The 18,752-nt window shown below is 36.8% G+C and overlaps 3 protein-coding genes across 4 annotated transcripts in view; all 3 read right to left on the bottom strand.

The window, feature by feature from the left end:
- The window catches only part of LOC132105779 (ARL14 effector protein-like), a 144,359-nt gene that overhangs the window by 103,958 nt on the left and 21,649 nt on the right, over positions 1-18,752 (bottom strand). The gene's annotated exons all lie outside the window — the stretch shown is intronic.
- On the bottom strand, positions 3,566-13,795 carry LOC132105761 (vesicular glutamate transporter 2.1-like). Its single transcript, XM_059511141.1, has 12 exons — positions 13,151-13,795; positions 11,468-11,723; positions 10,873-10,991; positions 8,804-8,918; positions 8,487-8,574; positions 8,152-8,238; positions 7,756-7,898; positions 6,462-6,611; positions 5,697-5,829; positions 5,415-5,525; positions 4,528-4,655; positions 3,566-4,151 (listed from the first exon to the last, which is right to left on the bottom strand). The coding sequence occupies exons 1-12, from the start codon at positions 13,234-13,236 to the stop codon at positions 3,810-3,812; spliced, it is 1,758 nt and encodes a 585-aa protein (XP_059367124.1). The 5' UTR covers positions 13,237-13,795; the 3' UTR covers positions 3,566-3,809.
- The window catches only part of LOC132105768 (anoctamin-5-like), a 35,929-nt gene continuing 32,056 nt past the window's right edge, over positions 14,880-18,752 (bottom strand). For both annotated transcript variants that reach the window (XM_059511164.1, XM_059511154.1), the window contains 4 exons: positions 18,340-18,545; positions 17,900-18,102; positions 17,691-17,796; positions 14,880-16,196 (listed from right to left, as the gene is read on the bottom strand). In XM_059511164.1, the coding sequence (XP_059367147.1) occupies positions 15,966-16,196; positions 17,691-17,796; positions 17,900-18,102; positions 18,340-18,545 (746 nt within the window). In that variant the 3' untranslated portion in view covers positions 14,880-15,965. The remainder of the gene's footprint in view (positions 16,197-17,690; positions 17,797-17,899; positions 18,103-18,339; positions 18,546-18,752) is intronic.

Here is an 18,752-nt window from a genome sequence, read left to right on the forward strand (position 1 = left end):
ATTGACAAGCTTTCAATTATGTTCACCCGAGTGTGAACATGTTTCTTCAGTCAATCTGATATTGTAAATCAGCTGCTGAAAGAAAGGTTATCCAATTAGTAACTGACTTACACATTGTAACAGAGAGAAAGGGCAAAGCTGGACATCGTCCAGACTGTGACGGTTCCCTACGGCGGGACAGGAGCTTGACTTTGACTGCCCTACTGAATGCATGGGGACACTCGGCTGTGTTCCAGGTTGTGGAGGATGTTTGTGATAGATAGATAGATAGATAGATAGATAGATAGATAGATAGATAGATAGATAGATAGATAGATAGATAGATAGATAGATAGATAGATAGATAGATAGATAGATAGATAGATAGATAGATAGATAGATAGATATCCTTCACCAAGGCAAAAATACTGCCAAGGTCACAACCTCTAAAGCGTCTGGCAGGTGAGTGTCTCATTCGCACCTCTCTTACTGTGTGTTCCGCAGGGATGTGGATCTGTCTGAATCTGCAGCACTATTTCGTGTGAGGACTGTTTTTTTTATCTATCTATCTGAAAGAACAGGCACAGATGCAATCAACAGGACTAACCTTATTTTAGAAAATATTTGTCAGACATAAAGATCAAATGTTTGAAGAGATGATAACACTTTACAATAAGGTTCATTAGTTAACATGAACTAAGCATGAACAATACTTCTCCAGCATTTATTAATCTTTAGTTAATGTTAACTTATGTATTTACTAATGCATTATTAAAATCAATAGTTGTGTTTGTTGAAATTAGTTAATGCACTGAATTAACATGAACTAACAATTAACAACTGTGTTTTCATTAACTAACATTAATAAAGGTTAATAAATACTGTAATAATTGTATTGTTCATTGTTTGTTCATGCTAGTTAATACATCAACTAATGGAACCTTATTGTAAAGTGTTACCAAAGAGACTTTTTATGAAATTATTTTTAATTTTATCCAAATTATGAAATTCTAAACTTATAGCTGAGATTTTAACTTAATACCATCATTAAAGTAGTTTTGAAATGTTTTTATTTGTCTGCTAAAAATACACAACAGCAGGAGGGCAGTAGGTTTCCTGCATCAGAGATGCTGATGAGAGAGGAGTCTGAACACATCCTCTAAATAGCTTCTAAGTGCAGCCCCTCCTTCCTGCCTCCATTAGGACGTTTGTGTGGTCAATAGGCTTTGCCGATCTCCAGGGACCCCTATATTGATTTTACTAGAGCAAGGAAAGGGCACAGAGATGCTATGTGGGTGATGCATAGCCTGGGCTAAAATCTTAGATATGATTTACAAACTCGCAGCAGCTGGAAAAAGTACTTGGTGTGCTTGAAGACTATTTAGAAACCAACACTGATTACTATATATCTACAATATTGGCAGCAAATTTGACACAATTTTAAGCAGGGTGTCTTTGGCCTGCATGCAAAGCCTAATGGAATCACAGTAAAACAACACAGACAAGTAAAGTTTGTTATACTTTTATATATAAAAAGGCTATATAGAGCATTTCAATTTCACATCAACATACCTCTCCGTTTACAGTAACACAGAAGCCATATATTCACACTTCACGCTTAAGCAGAAAACAAGAATAAGGTACTTCAACATCATCAGGCAAATTACTGTCATTTTTGAAGATTTTTGAATACCTTTATACACGATCCTTGTGTCACTGAATATTGAAACAGTAGTGGGAAAATGCAAGGAGGAAAGAGGGAAGAGGGAGATAAGGGAGAGCTTCTCTAACCACAGACAATACACATACCAGAAACAAAGGGGAAGGACAAAAAGAGAGGATTAACGTAAAGGATACCCGACAATAACATACTCTCAAAAAGCAACCACTGGCAACCATACAGGACGACTACAGAGGTGCGGCCACCTGCGGAGCTGAGGACCCCAGTAAGAGTTTCACACAGGAACCAGCTGCAGGTGGCACTTAAGAATCATTCTCTTCTGGTGAGTGGGTCCAGCACATAAACTCTTCACAGTAAAGAGAGTTGCACTGGACTCTTGCTAAATCTAAATATATTTTCATATATATATATATATACATATATATATATATATATATATATATATATATATATATATATATATATATATATATATATATATATATATATATATATATTTAACAGTAAGTAGTTATTTACTATTTTCTCTTTTTTTTAATTGTCATCACAAAAACACTTAAACCAAAATGATTACAGTTAAATGTGCTAATGTGTTACATATTTTTTAATGAGTGACTGCTAAGTAACTGTTACCATTGATTTATTGCTTTGTACATTGAATATGGTTATTACCTGCTGCTAGGACTATACAAGTCCTTTTCACAGGTTCTTCCTTCTTTACTTAATGGAAACACTGCCACCCCCCTCCATCCCAGCTAAAATCTCTCACTACAAGTTACCTTTGGTTAATTGTGCAAAGAAATTGACACATATGTAACAGATTAGTAATCTTATGTAAATCATATGTAACAACATTTGTAAAATAAAATTAAAAAAACATTTGTAAAGACAAAAACAGTTCTGACCCATGCATAACCAACATTCACAGATGTCAAAATGGCATGGAGTTAAAACAATTGCATGGAAATTAAAGAGTTCGTAGCCTTGACACACTGTGCTTTTGCTTTTTGTAGCTCTTGCAATCCCAATTATCGAAAATCAAACCCCTTCCCAAGATTAATTTATTACACCAAACACCAAATTGAACAGCACCGTCCAAAAATATATATATATTTACGGATACGATTGAAATAATTGCTGAGCTTGAGAAACACTTTTGTTGCTTTTATCTAAAAAACTGTGCTTTTTTTCCTCTGCTGTGTCATAGACAAATGTCCTCTTTAATCTCTCAAAAAACATGACAAATGATGGACGAGTAACGCATCATGAGGTTGTGCAGTTAAATTACATTGCACAGCTCTCTCAGTGCAATCAGAAAAAAGACAGTGGAAACCAGTTGCTTGGCTGGAATTCTCTACAGCAGTATTTCTCCACGAATGACTCTAGAGCCTCGCTTCTGGAAGCCACTTTCCTGACTAACTCTACAGGCTTCTTTATGCTGAAAAGGCTCGGAATAATGGAGTGGAAAAACTCAGTTTCAGAATATTACACATGATTGCACTTGAAATAAAGTTACTCTGTTTTAATACATAGAACATTTACAGTCTGCCAATTTTGATATGTGCCATCTCCTTTGTATAATTGACTCATTTAAATTAATATGTAAATGTAGGATTTGATCATTTAAATTTGTGCAAACATACAACAATTTATAGGTTATTTTTCTATGTTCACCGATAATATTTTTTTCAAAACTCACAGACACTACAAAATCTACAGTGTTGGCATATATATATATATTTTTTTTAATCATGTACTGTTTGTACAGTGGCTACAAAAAGTATCTGGACATTTAAGTTACACTTAAAAATGTAGAAATGTCATTGCATTAGATTAGATATCAACAGGTTTGTTATATTCAGTTATATAATGACATATCTAATAACTAAATAAATAAATATATATATTTTTTTTTTTCAAAATGAGGACACTTCACACATCCACTTATTTAAAGCAAAGAAAGACAATTTGCAGTTTTTTTTGCAGATTACAATTAAATTTTCTTATTTGATGCAATGGAATTTATACACTTTTAGGTGCGACTTCTGTCCAAGTGTATCCAAATACTTTTTTGTTCCACCGTATGCTGCTGTAGGGCTGTATGCATTGTCTGTGTGTGTGTGTGTGTGGTAGTGCTTATTTGCGAGGTCTAGGAGTAATCCCCACCCTGCCTGTATCTGTAGCCCCCTTCCTCCACACCTTCCTGTACATATTCCTCTCGTTTATCCCATCCTTCTGCCCATCCGCTGTTCAACTGTGTAGTGGCACCGTAGGTCTTGGCTGGACCTCCCAGAGCACCGTAGCTGTGGGTGATGTCTCCAGTTTCCTCAGCCAGCTCATCTTCATCAATGAAGCCACACTTTTCTTCACTGGTCTGTTCTGGATCTGCCCATGGCTGCTTCTCCCCGGAGGCGAAGATGCCATAGAAGATTACACCGCCATAATGCACCATGGCAGCGATAAGAAACACATACTGCCACTCTTCTCGGGTCTGAAAGGAAGAAAGAGTTGTCAGGAATTCATTGACAAAGGAATATCCTGGGAGCTCCAAGAAAAACGCATGAAATAATCATAGGCTTAATGCTGGTGAATCTGAGCACTTTTGGTAATGAATAAAAGGTAGGGAGAGAGATCTGAAAATCTGTCACACAAAACCTTTTGAAGTCACAATATTATTTATATATCAGGTATAATAATATAGAAAAGAATCAAGATAACAGTTATGCTGTGATTCTCAATCCACGTAAGTGTCACACCTTCTAATCCATCATGGGGCAAAATCTTTAATTTAAATGATGATCCATCCAATCCAAACACATAGTACTGAAGATCTAGAATTCAAAAGAAAGTCCTGAAGGTGGTCTTACCTTGTGTTTGGTCATGGCTCCCACAATAAGAGGACACACCATTCCTGACAGAGTTCCCACTCCGTTAGAGATTCCCATGAGGATACTGGCATAGCGAGGAGCGATGTCTAAATGATTGACATTGAAACCTGATGGACAGTAAAGGTATACATTACATTAACATTGGACAAAATAGAAATAACTTTGTAAAAGATTAAATTTTTTTCTCTTTTTGGCACTGAATTAATTACAACACACCACGGTTACTATTGTTCACTAAACAAATTACTAATTAAAAAAAAGCATTTAAAATACAATAAACATTTTTTTAAAAAGTTTATACTAAAATACACACTGCCAAAAATACACTAACCCTAACCCAACATTGATAAAACTTAAAACTATAATAGTATATCAATGACACTAAAATAATACTTCAACAAACAACATTACAGAATGAGATTTTTAAATCACGGAATTCCTCTAGTATAATCTGCACATTGTGGTCCTGCAGCAAGAGTGAACATTTTTCAGTATCTCTAACATGATGCTGGAGATTCAGACTAAAAATAGAAAGAGCAGCCATCTTGTAGAGCGGAGGAGTCTCTAGCCCCTCCCCCTTTGAGTGCTCTGACTGTGAGGCTGCTCTCAGGGGATAGTGTGTATGAATTATTGAAAAAGTCCAGCAGAACAACCTATTCCTTCCAAGCTGCAGCAGAGGAAGAGCATTTTGAGTGATAAAAGGAAAACATGGTATTTTGTCAGAAATAAGTCATTATTTGCTGTGTTCCCTGGCTGTGGATATGGTGGCTTTTTATTACTGTTTTTTTCTTGTCATTGTTGTGTATAAAAATCAGGTTTGCAAGGTAAAATATTAAATCAGACATACTGTTTCCCCAAAGACTTGCCTGATATTGCAAATCCACTGAAGCCGACAGCCAACACAAGAAACGAAATGGCCACTCCTTTACTATGCGAGTAACCAACCACCAACAATAGAGTGGCCTCCATCCCAAAGCCTGTGAAAGATAATAAACTCACTAAGCTAAAAAAGACAATCACATGACTATTATTATGACTATTAATATTCAGTTTGAAGAAATTTTTTAGTTATTTTCATCCATTCCTTGAACAATGGATTTAATCAGAATTCAGTCTTATAGGAGCTATATGCAGTAGGCTGCTCTCACCTCCGCAGTTCATGATCTTCCGAACTGTGGTAGTAGACAGGATGTTTCTGCTACGAAGGTAATCGGCTATCTGTCCTCCAATGGGTACGATAATGGTCATCACCAGATGGGGCAAGGCTGACAGCATGCCAACCTGAATAAGACAGCAGCCGACAGGCTCAGAAGCATCTTACTGAAAACACTGCAGAAAGCATTAGCCATTGACCAATGTTAGTTAATACTGTGGAAAATTAGGATGTGATTAAACCACAGAAAAGAGGAAAACAGGTCCATTTAAAAATCCAAAATAAAACAATTTTAGTAAATACTGGATAAATCTGATAAATAAATGTCTTCTAAAAAATAAAACAAATTGACATGCACCATCATACTGTATGTAAGGCATCACCATTAGTGTGTTAATACTACAACTAGATGTAAAAACACGATTGAAGGTTTAACTGTAGGAAGTGAGAAAACAAGAGCAAAATGAGATGCAAGCACAGACTTAAATCACCAATAAATGATTGATGAATAATTCATTATGAACTATTCACAATGAATAATTCATCAACCTATTTCAGACCTTAGGGAATGACAAAGGTCACCCATTTGCTGATGCACACTGGAATTACAGACAAACATCATATGCGACTTAGACACTAAGGCTAGACATTCTGACCCAAATAAAGCTTGATTGCAGATTAAGTAATTATTAGTTATTTTGTCAATTATTAAGTTTGTATAAAACAAATACAAACAATATGAAAGGTAAACTGCAATTACCTTGCTAATCTCAAAGCCAAACACCTCCTCGAAGTATGCAGGCTGGCTGATGAGCAGCAAGTAGAAGGTCCAACTCCTGCAGAAGTTGGCCACAATGATTGCATAGACAGGCATGGATGTGAAAAACTTCTTCCAAGGTGTCTTGAATTTCTGAAAGAGAAAGGAGTATTGCAGCATGTGGAGTAAACTGTTACATTAATACCCATACTGCTAATGAATTTATATGTCATGTCTTGATTTTGCGAGCAGGAATGACATTTTTTTATTCTTTGTCAGTCCTGATGTTCCCTAAGAGCGCATGGCATTTAGACCAAAGAAATGCGCGCTGTCTGATATTTTATATAGACTAACTACTTGTTGGTACTTTAAACTCACAGATTTCATTAGATGTCCTCATATAACACCATGGTGACAAAATCAACCTTTGGTGACCTGTAGTGAGTGACACTGCTTGTATCAGCCTCTATCTCAAAATCCATACGACTGCAATAAGGTACAAATTCGGCTGTGTCTAATATTTACAAAATAACTATAATCCTAGAAGTGTGATCACCAAAGAAATATGCCTTTTATCTTCTCATTGTTTTCAAGACATCCTGACAAAAATTACTCTGTGGTTTCACCTACCCTATATGAAATCTCAGATTCAGATCTCTTCAAAAAAGAGAGAGAACCAGGAGTTTGTTTTAGCTCCCAATCTTAAAGTTGTCTTATAGCATAATATTCTAAATGAATAGTATAGATCTTATTGTGAACACTTCTTCTGTGCATGTTTTTTTTTTTTTTTTTACAATCAAAATGCCATAACTGGATTGTCTGCTGAAAATCAAAGACTTCTCTCTGCTGACACATAAAGGACTTCTCCAATCATTTAGCCCCTTTATACTGCATCCTTGCAAGCCTGTGTTATAAGCAACATCCACATTTCAAAATCCAACCAACAACCAATGCATAGAACAAAATATTTTGGATAATCCATTACACTTCGATGTACATCAGAATTCTGAATAAAATATTTTGGAAGGACAACCTTCCTAGGCACAACCAAGTGAAGTAGATTTGTGTCAACAAGCAGCAAGCAACTAATGAGCATTAGAATTAAAGATAATTATAGAGCGGCGCTTAAGTATAGGTTTGGGTGAGAGGGAATGTTATGCCGTTAGTCAAAACAGCTCTTAAAAAAGGAATTGAATCCTATGATCAAGCATTTTCTTCTGAGATATCCAACCCCACTATATCCCAGAGATTACATTCCTATCAAGAGTGGAGCAAGATTATGTTTGTGGTCACTCACTTCTGTAGCACCCATGAGATTAGCACTCTCGCCGATACTCTCCTCAATGTAGCAGCGTTCTTCAGCTGTGATGGTGGGATGTTCAGCTGGGCTCTCATATGACACAAGGATCCAGAACATATACCAGAAAATCCCAACACAGCCTAAAGGGAAACAAACAGTTCTTAAGATGTTGGTCTTGTAAGAAAACATCATAAAAGAATCAGACAGGAAAATCAGCTGACTGAAAACTCCTCATATAACTAACTGGATTACAATTCATTGCTTTCCAGACAGCACTAATTCTTGTTAATCCATACTACACTTTCTAAAATACACTCATCAAGACCGTTAAGCGTACTCATACAATGACAGTTTACATCAAAACCACGGCTCACATGCATAAACCACTCTTACCATAGACATAGAAAACAGATGACCAGCCAGTGTACTGCACCAAGATCCCAGCTAAAGGCATGGCAATGACAGCTCCAGCATAGGAACCTACAGAAGAGAAGAAGAGGAGTTCAATTGATCAAAAAATCAGTCACTGAATATGCAATAAAACAACATTGGAAAATATGGTTCATGCATGATGCGGTCATGCGGATAAACAACAAATGTATCTTAAAATTTTAACATGCACACAATAATGAGGCACTACGGTAGCAACTAAACAAATATAATGGCATTGGTTTTCTTTATTATGCACTAATCTATTTGGCTTTAAAGAGAATAAAGATGGAAATTACCACAGAAGGAGGTTGTGGCTAGACGGCTTCTTTCCAGTGGAGGAGCCCACTTACTCCAGATCCCATGACAGGCTGGGTAGGTCACACCCTAAAAAAACAATAATACTACACATCAGCTCTATTTCACAAAGAAATAGATTCTTCAGCAAAAGTATATCATGCCATAACTGATTGTTACAGGCTTTTCCCAGGAAGATTTTTTTTCTGTTGTTTTAAAGGAAGATTTATTATCAAGTGACCAAATTATATATATATAACTATAGAGGGTATGGTATTAGATCGCTTTTTACGAGTGAGAGAAAATCGTTCTTTCTTACCTCTACAAGCCCTTGTAATATCCTAACGAATAAGACGCAACCATAGTGAGCACGTGCAGCTGTGGGGATGAACATATTCAGTGTGGATGTGAGGAGAATGGCTGCGCCAAAAACCCTGAATAATAGATGGATACATGGTTAAATTATAGAATATAGGTTATAGAATGTAAATATATATTAGCTTCCTCTATAACATGTTATTCATAAGTTTTTATCGCTGAGAGAAAAGTATCAATATCAATAATTATCAATAATTCATACTCACACTATTTCAATCAAAATATAATAGCAATTCAAATATATGGTTTCTGCGATCTGTTCTTAAGAAAAACAACAACAGCAACAAGAATATTGCCATTCGGTCGCGCGGGGTGATGCCAGCACTGCCACAGAGGAAATATGGCCTTCCATTTTATTTCCATTTTATTTTCCCCCCTTCTTAGAGCTCGAGACCATCTCACCTCTCTCCCGGCGACGCTTGCTAATCGGATTGAGGGAGTTCTCCAGCACGAGACTCGCTGATTCTATTAGATCTCAATCACGTCGACCAGTAGCCAAAATATGAACTGAGAACTGTGGTACAATTTCAGCAACGTCAATTAAATCAAAGATTCGAAGTACTGAGTTAACAGACCTAATAATTGCAAAGCATTTTATTATAGGATAGTTCCTTGACAGCGTTTATTTATTGTTAGCCAGCCATAAATTGTTTAAACACATCTCCAGTTTACGAAATTGCAGCTTTATTTATTTTTTATTTTTGTATAAATTGTTGTGTGATAAATGAGGTACAGCTAAACCCTCTGGCAAATGTCCGGGGCTGGTTGCCATGCCCCCCTCATTGAGCAGATTAGACACGGCTCCCCCCGGGATCTCATTAACAGGTGGAGAATGCCCCACAGACCCACTCCCACAGTCTAATCCTACAAACTCACACGACGGGTCAGCATTCACTCTGCCACTCACACAACACAAGCAGGCTGATCAACCATAGCAATGAACTCTGTCTTTCCCCCCACTTTCCCCTCTGAACAAATGAAAATTGTATTCCAAAGGTTTATATTATATTATATTATATTATATTATATTATATTATATTATATTATATTATATATTGGAATAATGAAATCACAACAGTGATGTCTCATATGCATTTCACCATGGCCTTCAAATAAGAACGTGAGAAGCAAAGATAGCTAGCTTTGGAAGTTTCTCAAGAAGTTCGTTCTCTTTTGTTCGTTTTTCTGACTAAATAAACTTGGTTTAAACTGCAATTATGCATAAAATAAAGTGTTATAAAATAACTCGTAATGAAATTAATTTCACCACAAATGTGTGACTTTAAGAGTCTTTAATAAATAAATAAATAAGATTGAGTTGAACTTCTGCTAAATAAGCTCCTCCCATTATCCATTGTTTTCTTCCAATGGCAGGTACAGTTCCATTCGCCAATATGAATAATCACCCCTTGTATGATACAGCATGGTACCGCCATGCAAGCTATTTACTGTGTGGAACTCAAACCAAATGTAGAACGCATCACGTGTCTCTGTACAGTCAATATTTGCAGATCGAATTTGGAAATACGAATTCGGGCGTGACTATCGCTTTAATCGTCAGCTGTAAGTTTATTTCGAATATTTATTATCGTCTTACATTAATTCTCATTTTGCATTAAATAATACATTCACCTTCTCCGATAGAGAGCATAAAGTTTAATTTCTGACGAACACTTAGGCCAATTTGAACTCGCCAGCTCATGTAACAATAAACAATTTACCTGCAGGTTTGAAAAAATTAACATCTATATTAACCTACGATAAAACAAAATATTGTTAAAGACTATTTATTATTCGTTGTTTTTATTAATTTACTCAATGTCCTATCGTTAACATTAGGTATTTTTAGCCACAAGGTAAACCTACTGTTTTCTATTGCAATGTGGGAAATTCTATTAACCAAGTGGGATTTTAAAGGCAATTAATTACTGTAGCATTATGAGCTAATAATTGCCTAATAATAATAATAATCTGAAGTATAAATAAATTATTATTTTTCTAGGGCTTTACCTGTTTGCCGCCAATCTAGAACAAATGTATCCACCGGGAATCTGCGTCACAATATAACCCCAGAAAAATGAGCCATGAATCATTCCAACTATTTCTGGGTCCCAGTTGAATTTTGCCTTCTAAGGGAGAGAAACAACAGAAAATATCAGGTTGCTAATCCTATCTGTAAAAGACTAGCGACAATTGAAAATGTGAATATGTTTCAGAGCTGTAGCAAACAAAATATAAATGATTGTGCACAAAATAAATAGATAAATGAATTAATAAATAAAATGACAAGAGCGCAGGGTTAGTTTCCAGTTGAAGATTTAATCAATTTGAGGCTGATGACATTTAAGTAACCAAGGTCAATTTCTTTTTGCATGAGTAGCCTTCTTGTTTTCAATATTTTCGAAGCTAGCAATGGGACATCCACTAAGCCTCCTTCCAACAAAAACAAATCATTGTGCTTTTAAATTCTGTCCCTTTTTATTTTCCGTTAAACAAAGTGTAGCCAAGGTACATGTGTGTCTATGTGTATGTGTGTGTGCACGCTCTTGAGGGGTCTGGGGGTGTCACGAAACATATGAAATCCAAGCGTGCATCGCGCACAAACCTCTTTAACGACGATCTTCCCGTTCAGGTGAATGGTGCTGTTGTTCACCATGCTCACTATGGCCACGCCTAAGTTGCACCGAATACCGAAGGAGATACAGAAGCCAAGGCCGCTCATTATGGCGATGATATAGCGGCGCGGAAGTCCAAAGCACGTACAGTCGCACAAAGGTGGCTTTTTCTCCTTGGTCTGGGTAGGCCGTCCATCCTCGGTCAGCTCGATGTTCTCGCCAGGCTTTTGCCGCTTTTCTAACACTCTGAATCAGTCAGAAGAACATTTGTCAGACTCCTTGTATGACACTAACATCATAACGACTACAATCCTGGAGAACCAGTAATGAATTTCATCCACATTTATTACTTATAACGTGTCAAGAATTCATATTAACATTTAATTCAATTTACATTCCCACTTGTAGCCTACTCTAAGCTGCACAGATTCAGGCAATAGTTATTCAAATGGCCTACAGAAAGAGTTCTTTCTCTCTTTTTTTCACCACAAAGATTGTGTTAACTCCACATAGGCTTCGTGTGCTGCTGTAAAGCGCGCTGTACCGCATTGCAGCATTCTCTTCACCTTCACCTTATTTACATTCATACACAGGCTCAAGGTCCACTGATATGCACGAACTTCACTAATGACTAATATTATTATACCAGAGCCGCGAGGAGAGTTTTTTGCGTACAGTTATTTACTATTGGATAATGGAAGCATTATCTTGTATCAAGGGAAATTATATAACTTAATGTGCAAAATGTCTAGAATGTAATTTTTTTATATAACAAAATAAAAATACAATTTTATTTCAGGCATATTAAATTTCATTTCATAAATCACATTTGCAAATGTGACGGGAATAAAATGCATTTTATTTTGTGATCTTTTGAAGATTTGAAATACATAAAATGCACATTAACTGCATTATAATTGTCAATTCCGTTTTTGATCTCAGATGACAAATAAAAGACAATGTCCTAATATTTTGGAAAACAGCCAGAGGCTACAAAATGTCTGTAAGTATTAAAAAAACGAAAGGATGAGGAGATATGTATTAAATGTAGTGCCTGGGAGAAAAAAAGGAAGATATTTTAAATTTCGGAAGAAAAATTCGTTCAGATGGTCGAGGCTGTCGATCTTTATTTATTTATTTACTTTTACTCTCCTCATTGATTTCAATTTTTTTTTTTTTTACAAGACACACTCACAAAACGATTCAATATAAAGGAGCATCAAACCAACGTGAAATTCTTATGTAGAAACTAATTTCCTCGTATGATTTCCATCGCGGTCTCTTTTTTTTTAAGGTGTAACGGGAATACGTGAATGGTCTCTAAAAAGAAGGTGCACTTAAGGGAATCCTCTAATTTAACGATAAATGTTCAAACGTAAATGCATTTGAAACACCGGATTACAATGACAACCTTAAAAGACAGAAAAACTTGCATGCTTCCATCCCCTCCTCCCAAGATTATGCAGAATTACATAATTTTCTTCACGTCTTCATGAAGCGTGACGCCAAAACCGACTAGGGAAACTCGTTAATGAATAGACAAAACTTGCTGCAAATTCGTGATTTTCGGTTCTGTTATAACAATAGTTAATTTAAATCACACACGCACACACAAATGTAGGCCTATTATTTCTAAATGACTGAATCTGTTTTATAATGTTAAAATGTCTTACTTGTACACGTGCCCCAGTGTCTTCCCAGCTAGCTGCTTCAGCCCCTCTTTGCTGGGCTTAAAACCAGGCTCCCTCGGAGTCTCCATGTCCAAATGTGATAATCCCTCGTTTCCCCGGTAATGTTATAGTACCATGTCACAGTGTAAGATTACAGAGCATACTGGACCGACACCCAGCGGATCAGAGATTCAGTTAGACAGATGAGGAAAATTCACGACGGTGTTCACAGAGCGAAAAAAAAATCCGCCTACACACGAGAGATATCAGAAGTGGTCTGGCTCTGTCTACTCATAATTATAAACTCATAAACTTCCCTGCGCGCGATAAGAGCACGCGATGCCATCTCAGACTTGAGTCAACGAATTTACGTTCGCTTTAAATTGACGGAGTTGAAAAACAAATTCGGATTTGCAAAAAAACGATGTATGGTTAATTAAGAGAAGAAAAAAAATTAAAAGGTAACCAATTCCTCGCCTCGTACCGTCACTTGTTCGGTGTAAAGCGACAGTTGAGTAGCTTTAGAAGAAGGTGAATGGATTTCAGCACCAAGGCCAGCGACAGTTTCGCGTTCAGAGCGGCGCGAGCTTCCGCCGCCACTCCTTTATCAAGCAGCAGTGCGCTGTGCGCGGAGCGGATCGCTCCCGTCAGAGCCAGCAGCGGTGCACTGCTTTGGGAGGGGTTACAGAGGGCGGACAATGTTCACATTCCATTCACATTTTCTGTGATTTCGCTCTCAAATTATCTGAATTATGATCCACGAGCGACAGAGGATAGTTTTTCGATGCTTACATGACGGGCACGTGACCTGACATTCTAAGTTTCTGAATTTGAGCTTTTATGCCTATTGCTTGTTTTCCATGAAAGGCCGTGCAGGCCTCCTGGGGCGGTGCTATGGAAACCGAATGAGGGGTGTTTCCCCGTGTGATGGTGTGAAGGAAAGCGTATTAATAATTCATACATAGCTCACAGTCCATCCTCCCTCTTTCCGTAGCACCGTCCTTCGCAGCAAAAATAAATAAATAAAACTTGTATGTACAAATACGTCGAATTCGACGCAAATACACCTCAGATGCAAGCTATTATTAATTTAAGTCAGTTTCTTATGGTTGAGCATAATGAAGGGGGCATTTTGATAAGATAATTGTATATCGTCGTATTTTTTTTTTTTTTTTTGATAACCTGCTAAATCACAGACCTCTTTGTAGGAAAGTAACTCTGCGCAGTTGCGACGCTTTGCGGTCCTGAGCGGTTCCCACAACAGGTAGTCGAGAGCGCGCTCAGTGACGCGCAGGCGCCACCTTGTGTTCACGACCGCATTAGCAGAGGACGCCCAACAAGCGCTGAACACGTGTCCATACACTTCAATCTCTTTATTTTGGCATGTTCTCGTCGTTGGAGACAAGACTTTCTTTTATAAACTTGATCCATGGTTATTCGTGAGTTTATTTTTTTCCTCAAGGATTAATGCAACTTTTTATGTGAACACCTGTGGACCAAATAGATAAGACGACCAAAAAATAATATACACATATACGAGTATCGTTATGACAGTTGTTAAGAAAATGCATTTGTGACACAAATAGATCCATATATATATATATATATATATATATATATATATATATTGAAACGATTGTCACGTTTAACCTCGGGTATAGAATTTTCTTTAGGAAAAAACTAGTGTAGTGAAATTGTAAGAAAGTTTAAAAACAGAACAACTCTTGGGACATAATTTGAACACGTTTATTCTCTTTCATACAAGTGATGTCCCTATAGAGGATGGTTGGTGTGGAGTGAACAGTGTTCATCAACAGGGCTACACAAGACTAGTGTTCACCTAGTCATGATTACAGATGAGAGCTAATGCTCATTTAGCTTCAGACATGCGCAAAGCTTGACAGACTCTTACAGGATGAGGTGATGAATATTGGCTTGAGTTTCTGATTTTCAAAGTATCAGAAAACATACTGCAAGTCATTATAAAGCTTAATCTGATATAAATAATCCTTCCAACCAGATAATATATCGGTTATGATTGTGCTGAAACAAATTCATCCTTGAAGAAAACTAACAATAGTTAGAATACATTTAAAAACATTACATTTAATATTGCACAAAACAAAATGTGTGGCAAGATACAGCATTAATCAAAAATAACAATAATAAAACATAAAAATGTGAAACATGATAATCCAAGCACTACAGAAATGATGATGATTTTCTTGATAGTTATTCAGCTATCAGCTTGTTCTTGTAAAGAAAATATCTAACAACATTTATTAACTGTCAAACCTCACAACCCTGCAAGAAAATCTGACATATCAAAAAAAAAAAAATTCACTGTCTTCATGTACCTCTTTCACAGCGAGACATATAGCAGGTTATGCAGATTACTTCTTAAAAATATATAATGGCAACAAGCTGGACGGACATAAAAGCTTATTGCCTTGTAAAACATTTTCACTCTTTTAATGGTCATAAATGATTATTCATCAGCTGAATTCCCAGGAGCTTGCTCAAGGTAACCTGAGAAGCAGCAGGCCGCGTTCCAAAAGGTTTGCTGCTGAAATCTCTGTGAACAGTCTCCAGGCTTTCGCCATTATAGAAGTGCAGCTCTGCCAAGTGCACTCCATACATTTGAGAGAAACACAGAGGAAAGTGGTTTTCCCATAAAACTCACAAGTAGTTTTTTTTATAAAAGTTCTGGCAGTTGTCTGGATGAAGTTAGACAGTTTTTTGCAATAAATGTATGGAGGGGTCCCAAAGATTCGATTCCTCCATGCTTATTAGAGTAGTCCTGAGGATTCAGGGATAATCAAATACATTCAGAAAGCACCCGGTGTTTACTCGGACTAGAGGGCAGCAGTGAGGCCATTTCTGTAGCCTGGCTGCAACTCTGGCTCAGCTGCATCTTGAGTTTGTCCACTTCGTATTTGTACAGGTATTTCTGAACCAGAAAGCGTTCACGCTTTATACGTGCCTTTACCTCTACCGGCACATCTGGAATCAGCCACGCCACGAAGAATTTCACCACAAATACAACATGCTGAGAAAGGAGAGGAAACAGAAGAACAGTCATCATGTGTACATAGAACCAAATTTCCACATCTAAGTTTGTGTTAAATATTATCTAAATGTATACCAAACATTTAAGCTCATACAGTATGTCCTTCTGTTGTTCCTGTATTGAGTTCAGTTTTATTTTAGACTTGCTATAAGCAATGTTCATGACGAAGCTTTACCAAGATCAGATGTGTGATGCTAATTCTTATGGACAGAAAAAGATTGAGCCAGCATGTTTTTATACTAACAGACAGAACTAAGGTTCAAAAGTCTAGAGCCAAAAATTTTTTTTATTGTTTTTGAATTAAGCCTCTGGTGTTCCATTAAGTCTGTTATCACCAAACCTGAATTTATTTGATCAAAAATACATATAATATAAAATAAATATATTTCAAAATGTTATTAAAGTGACTGAAAAGCAGAATTTTCAGCAGCCATTACTACACTCATCGTCATACGATCCTTCAGAAATCATTCTAAAATGCTGATTTGGTACTCAATAAATATCAAATGTTGCATTTTTTTTTAGTTTTTGTTTTTTGTTTTAGTTTTTTCTAAAAACTATGATGCAGTTTTCAGAATTCTCTGATGAATAGAAAGCTCAAAAGAACTACATTTATTTGAAATACATTTTTTATTTGTAAAAATGAAGTTTTAATTGTCACTTTTGAACAATTTAATGTGTCCTTGCTAAAAGTATTAATAAAATTAAAAAAAACAAGTCTAAGCTACTGAATTTTTTAGATTCCTTGCTTTTTTAACTTGCTTGTCCTTTTCTTTACCTTCCTGATCATGTTACTCCAATACAAATATACTCATACTTATTTTACATTTCCCTGCATATTCCACTGTATTAATTCGGTTTCCTAAAGTGTACTCACACTTGCCTTGTACAGAGCCCGAGCATGATTATCCTCCTCCCCTCTCCCCTGCTGACCTGCACTCACACTTGCACTAAACATTCTGGACCGGAGCACGCTTACACCATGTACGAGATAACCACTTTCACTAATAGACTGCCTAATAAATTCATTTATGCCGTGCAGCAATTTTTACTTGCATGTATTAGAGAGGATTATTACGGAGGCAGCTGACATTAATAAAAGAATTAGCAGCTTTATCGGCAAACTACAATTCCAGTTCATTAAGAACCAGATCCAACCTGTTATAAACCTAAATATAAAATTGATTTAATTAAATTAAATTAACTGAAAGGTACTGTAGTAGTAGTAATAGATGATGTTTGCGGTCGTAATGATGACAGTAGTGCACACAAAATAGTAGCTGTTCCGTGTGATCACACTATAGCCCAACTGAACCGTGCTCTGTCCCACCTCTTCCAAGCAAGCCATGGATGGCTAAATGAATCAACGAAGCGATCACACTAGTCAAACACACTCGGGCACGGTTCAGATCGCCTAGTGCGGGTACACCCCTAAATTGAAATTAGAAGCCTTATGTTATGCATATTTCTTACTTCCATAATGACGATGAAGGCTAGCCTAGCAGCCAAGATATGCCAGAACTGCATTGTGTGTGTGTATTGCTTTTCATGTCCAGGTGGGTATCTGTAGTCCCGATACCTGGGAAAAAAAAAATATTTATATATATTCATCATACTTTTAATTTAGCATATTGATGTGTAGGTCTAATAGAGACAACAGTTTTCGCTAGGCGGTTACACACCTGCATGTCGTGGTGGTCGAGCTGTTAAACCAGGATGGGTTTTCTCCATGTTCAGGTAGGTTATCTTCAGGGATCTGAGAGATGTTGTAAAAGGAGAGGCTGTTGGTGATGTAGCCTCTCATAGTGGCCTCGCTGCCTGGGCGGTAGGCGTACAGATAGACCAGGCGAGGAATCATATCCGAGGTGAATGCAACGATGAAAGCCTCAAGTGCAAATGAGAGAGAGGAGGAAAGAAATAACAACAGATTTTAAGTATGGTAGAAATAGTGCTTTGATTTCATTGAGCAATACATTTCATTTTGTTATACAGGAAAAATGACATTACTTATAGTTCACTAACTATTAGAAGGAAATTCAAATCCAGATCCAATTTTACACAAGACAGTAAAATTACAGGCTGAGTCAAAAATCGAAAGCAGAACAAAACAGTTTGCATTTACATTTGTGACCACGGACAAGATGGCCACCACATTAAGGATCTCTTCCCACGCTCCAATGTTGCGGGCCTTCGCTGCCACTGGCCTTCTGAACTGTGTAGTTAACTTCCAAGCATCGACTCGCACCTCCAGGATGTTGTTGAAGAGGGCGAGGAGAGGGGCCAGTGGAAAAGAGGCCACGAAAAGTGTTATGAAGCCAAACTGGATCACTGTTTAAAACACATAGGAAACAACTGGTTTAACAGATGAAGCACGGACAAATGCTCACAAAAAGCCCTTTCAAATCTAAAGATCTAGACACTTCTCATCCTTCTTTAATAGGAGCATAAAGACAGCTTTAAATAATATAATCTTCAAATTGTTTTGTTTTTGGAATATTCCTTTTTACGTAAATTTCTTATATATATATATATATA

This window comes from Carassius carassius, chromosome 2, assembly GCF_963082965.1.
Source record: "Carassius carassius chromosome 2, fCarCar2.1, whole genome shotgun sequence".
NCBI classification, from domain to species: domain Eukaryota; kingdom Metazoa; phylum Chordata; class Actinopteri; order Cypriniformes; family Cyprinidae; genus Carassius; species Carassius carassius.